At 51.9% G+C, this 4,984-nt stretch overlaps 1 protein-coding gene across 1 annotated transcript; it reads left to right on the top strand.

Moving 5' to 3' along the window:
- Positions 1–296: 296 nt before the first annotated feature.
- Positions 297–2,003, top strand: RAMP2 (receptor activity modifying protein 2). The gene is made up of 4 exons (XM_044250405.1): positions 297–412; positions 843–962; positions 1,327–1,435; positions 1,564–2,003. The coding sequence occupies exons 1-4, from the start codon at positions 313–315 to the stop codon at positions 1,817–1,819; spliced, it is 585 nt and encodes a 194-aa protein (XP_044106340.1). The 5' UTR covers positions 297–312; the 3' UTR covers positions 1,820–2,003.
- Positions 2,004–4,984: the final 2,981 nt, after the last annotated feature.

Genomic DNA, 4,984 nt, shown 5'->3' with positions numbered 1-4,984 from the left:
GCTGAGCCCAGGAAATGCATCCCGGTTCTGGGGTTACGAGGGGAGCTGTCCAGCCCCGCAGGGTGAGCTAGAAGAGAGAGTGGGCCAACGCCGACACGGCGGAGGGAGCGGCGGGCGCCAGGGCCGGGTGGGGCTGTGACTCCCCCTCCAGCCTGCCGGCCCCGGGCGTCGCCCCCGCCCCCCACGTGGCCGCAGCCGTCCCAGCCCTTGCGAGGAAGCGGCGCGGCTTCCTGGGGCTTGTGCGGGGGATATAGGCGCCCCCGCCCGGGCCCGGCTCAGCGCCACCGCCCCTCCTCGCCTGCTCGCGGCGCGATGGCCTCGCTCCGGGCTGAACGCGCAGCCGGCGGCCCGCGGCTCCCTGCGACCCGCGCGGGGCGACCGGCTGCGCTCCGCCTCCTCCTCCTGCTGGGCGGTGAGCGCGGCGCCCTGGGGCCCGGGTGGGAGGCGCGGGAGGCCCATAGGGGAGGGGGCCTGGACGGCCGAGACCGAGAAACGGGCCCTGGGTGCGGGAGGGTCAGCGCTGTCCTCGGGCGGTCCCTGGCCCCACTTCGGTGAGGGCTCAGCGAGAGCTGCTTCCCACTTTTGGAGGAACCTAGGGTCCGGGCCTCGCGGAGAGGTCTTGGGGGTTGGGGAGGAGGAGGAGGATTTGGGTCTGGATGTGAGTGGGAGGGAGCTGGTATCAACCCTCTCTTCCAGTCACTGAGGCACCCCTTGGAGGCCTGGATTATTCATTTTTCCTCTACTGAAAGTAGCCCTGACTTCCTAGGGTCTCACACCCCTCCTCCAGACTCCACTGCTTAGATCCCCGCCATCCCACCTCCCTCTCCCATTTCTGTTCACAGCTGTCCTGAAGCCCCAGGAGTCCCTGGCTCAGGTTCCTTCCACTGAAAGCAGCTTGAAGCCAGAAGGTGTGTACCCGCCACGGCTCTGGGACGGTGACCTGGGACAGCGAGAAGAGCCAGGTCGGTGGGGAGGGTCCCTTTCCCGCAACCCCAATTGACAGCCCATTAAACCCCCTTCTGTTCTCTCCTGGGGTTCCTGTGGTCTTTCTCCCTCTCATCCCACGTGACCCGCCCCCAGCTCTGAGCTGGCTCACCTCCTGGGTGGGTTAGAAGACCCCAGAAAAAGAGTGTGGCTGTTCTCCTGGGGGCTGGCACATGGAAGGCATTAACATTTTTCTGAACTGAGACTCTTTCCTTGGAAGACTTTCTGAGACTCCCCTGGTGTTTGCCATGTTTGAAGACAGGAGCAGTGGAAATACCTGGACCCGAGGGCTTGGGGGGAGGCGCGGGGTTGTGGTCAGTGTGAAGCAATCTGTGCCCACAGAGGACAAGATGGAGAGCTATGAGAGGACTATCCAGATTTGCTGGCAATCTTATAAGGAAGAGATGGACTCTATCCCCAAGGATTGGTGTGACTGGGCCATGATTAGCAGGTAGGGGCAGTGTCAGGCAGCTTGGGCCAGGGGTGGGGCCTCCTCCTCCTGGGTGGGCCTTGAGTGAGTGAGGGGCATTCCCCTCTTTGGCCCAGTCCATACTCACTGTAGTCTTCCCTTACCCCCAGACCTTATAGCGACCTACAGTATTGCCTGGAGCATTTTGCAGAAGAATTTCATCTGGGCTTCCCCAATCCCTGGGCAGAAGAGATCATCTTTGAGACTCACCAGATCCACTTTGCCAACTGCTCCCTTGTGCAGCCCACCTTATCAGACCCTCCGGAGGATGTGCTCCTGGCCATGATCATAGCCCCCATCTGCCTCATCCCCTTCCTCGTCACCCTTGTGGTGTGGAGGAGTAAAGACAGTGAAGCCCAGGCCTAGGTATGAGTTTTTCCACAGCCATCTTACTCCTTTTCCTTGCCACCACCAGGTCTCTCTTCCCCTCCCTGCCTCCTACTGTCAGTCCCACACCTACCACAGATCCTTGGACTGATGAAAGTGGAAACCCAGTGGTGTCATGGCACAAGTTCTGTAATCTTCAAAATAAAACTTTTTTTGTACTGTCCTTGCCCCATCCCAGAGTTTCTGCCATTCACAGCTCTGCTGGGCAGCAGAGCTGGAAGAATCTGGATAGCAGCACTGTTTTGTTCGCTTGCCTGCTCTCCCCACTACCCCCCTCCCCCCACCTGAAGCCTCCCCCCACCCACCCACTGCTTCCTCCCAAGGTTGGGCCTTTCCTGTCCATATCCAAACCCAGCACCAGGAAATATACAGGAAAGAGACTCCCTTCCGGTCTGGACAGCAGCTCGGGAGGTGTGGGGGTGGGAGGAGCAAGGGTGGAATCTCTGCTGTGACTCCTGTGAGGAGGAAGAGGGACCACCCAGGAGCTCTGAATTTCCCTCTTCTTCATGCCTCAGTTTACTCCCACAGCCTGGGAATAGGAACTGTGATATGACCAAAAAGAGTCCAAGGATTGAGGGCAAGGGCAGTGGGGACTTTACTAAGTCCACCACAGGACTCCCCTTCCAGGTCCCTGGCCTCCTCCTATTTTGTCCTGGACCCTTGGGGGTGGGGCCTACAGCCTGGCAGCACACTGCCCCCTGGTGTCCACTAGAGCTAACAGCCCGGAGATGGACCCGATCTGGAAGTTCAAGGCTGAGGAGACTGGACCCTGGGATCAGACATCTGTCATCTCCATAGCACTCACTAGTTCTTAGCTAAATCCTTCTATCAGCTTCCTAAGCCATACTGATACTTCCCTAAGACACTTCCCACTTTTCTAGGGACATAGCCTCTGAACTCATCATTTCATATTTAGACACTCTTATATGTTCCTCAGACAGTGAGGCACAGTTGTTTGCCAGAGGACCTTCACCTCCAGTTCTTCCAGATCATCACAAATATGAGAGAACAACTTTGTTCTCCATAAAGACACCTGTTTATTCTTTATGGCACCTGGAGTCTCTTCAGGGACTTTTCGTTCCCTCCTTTCTGAAATATTTACCTCATTGAGGACATGCATATCCATTTGCTGGGACATGCCAATCTATTCCATAGATATGTATTTGTGTGCTTCCTAGAATCTATCTGTTCATCCTCAGAGACAGACTTCTCCTTTCAGGACATGTCTGTCTCTCTAGAGGCATATCTGTTTCCTGGGCATTTTCCTGAGATAAGCCTTTGCTATTTTTCCATGAATGCATTGGTCTTCCCCAGGGATATACCTGTTCTCTTCTTGGCCCATATTTGCCTTCATGTGTTTTACTAATGTACATCAAGGGTATGCTGGTATAAGATACTGTGTATGGTATAATTTTGTTGAAAAAATAAGATAGGCCTTGGTTTCTGCTCTCAGTGACTTCCATCTAATAAGGGAGCTCACAGGTACACAAATAAACAAAAGCAGTGGAGTGTGTGATGAGAGTCTTGCAAAGGATACAAACCAAATGTTATCTAAGTGCAAAAAAAGGAGGGGTCACATCTAGCTGAGGTGTGATCACAGGAGGGTGATTGTGGAGTTAGTACATGACTAGGCCTTAAGATGGAGTGCATTCCCCTTAGGGAAGAGAGTTAAAAAAAAAGGTGAATTAGGAAATTACTGTAATATTCTAGGCTTGAGAAAAAGAGGACATGGGCCAAAGAAGTGATGAGTGAGGAAGTAGAAAATAAAAAGGAGATGATTAAAAACAGGGGAGGGAATCCTCCAATGCCAGGATTTTGGACATGAAGGAGAGGAGAGGTTAGGGCTGACTCAGGCTTTGAATCTGAGTTACTAGGACAATGATGGAAGTAATGATAGAAAATTACTATTAGGAAGAGGAGCTGGCAAGAAGAAAAGGATGTACAATATGAGCTGCCAACAGAACAAGCTTTTATGTCCCACAGAGAGTTAGAAATGGGAGGGGTGGTGGTGGTGGTGGCAGCAGAAATACAGATTTATTAGTGTTTTGCACAGAAATGCAAAGCGAAGCCATGAAAAGGATGGACGTTCTCAAGACAGATGTTGTTTTGAAAAAAAAAAAAGCTGAGTTACGTTCTTAATATGCACATATATTTTTCCTTTTTTCTTTTTTTTTAAAGATTTTATTTGTTTGACAGAGATCACAAGTAGGCAGAGAGGCAGGCGGGGGTGGGGGCGGGGAGCAGGCTCCCTGCTGAGCAGAGAGTCCGATGTGGGGCTTGATCCCAGGACCCTGGGATCATGACCTGAGCGGAAGGCAGAGGCTTTAACCCACTGAGCCACCCAGGTGCCCTGAAACATGTACATTTAAAGAATGGGGGGTGGGGGGGCAATGAAACAAAGAGAAAGATCAGAGAGACAGTAGCAGAATAAGGATAAAGCAGTCCCCTGGAAGCAAAGGAAATCGTGCCCTTTAAAAGAACATTATAAATTGAATGGTTCATCCATTCATGCAACAAATATTTATTCGGCATTTTGGTAGGTCAGGAACCGTGCACAATGAAGGATGGACTTGAGTGGGAGAAAGGTTAAAGATCAGATAGGAAATTGAGAGGGTGACAAAGTCAAGGAAGCGGTACATATTTTCAGATACGGATGACCTGAGCATGTTTGTCAACTAGGGGAGAGGAGACAGAGGAAAGGAAAAGAGGGAAGATTATGCACAAAGTAGTTGAAGAGGCAACTGGAAAAGAGAGGTAAGAAGATATCCCAAAGCGTTGGTCTTATAAAGGAAGAGTGACACTTCTTCCTTTGAGTCCAAAAGAAAAAAAGTTGAAGTGGAAAGAAATTCTTGTGGGAAGAATCAAGTGTGGTGACAGACAGAGGGGGAACGATTAAGAGGTTCAAATATTTGACCTCAAGTTCACAAAATAGGAGGGGCCTTCTGCAGAAAGGAGATGGAGACCCCTGGAATGACTTGTTGAATGGAAACATTTGAAGAGTTAGTTACCTGGAGGGATGTTACAGGAAGTTAATAAAAGACAGTGCTGGGCTGCACTGAGAGCCCAGCAGTGAAGTCAGTCAAGGAACCTGGGGCTCAGCCAGCATGTTCTGTGATTTTTTCCAGTAATACAACTCGGCCCAGG

This window comes from Neovison vison, chromosome 5 (assembly GCF_020171115.1).
Source record: "Neovison vison isolate M4711 chromosome 5, ASM_NN_V1, whole genome shotgun sequence".
NCBI classification, from domain to species: domain Eukaryota; kingdom Metazoa; phylum Chordata; class Mammalia; order Carnivora; family Mustelidae; genus Neogale; species Neogale vison.
Note: the sequence above shows the minus strand (reverse complement) of the source record. Positions and strands in the feature narration are given on the sequence as shown.

Coding starts and splice junctions, on each gene's coding strand:
- RAMP2 (XM_044250405.1), top strand. CDS start 313: ATGGCCTCGCTCCGGGCTGAACGCGCAGCCGGCGGCCCGCGGCTCCCT. Junction 963..1,326: donor GGGACAGCGAGAAGAGCCAG/GTCGGTGGGGAG, acceptor CTGTGCCCACAG/AGGACAAGATGGAGAGCTAT. Junction 1,436..1,563: donor GACTGGGCCATGATTAGCAG/GTAGGGGCAGTG, acceptor CCTTACCCCCAG/ACCTTATAGCGACCTACAGT.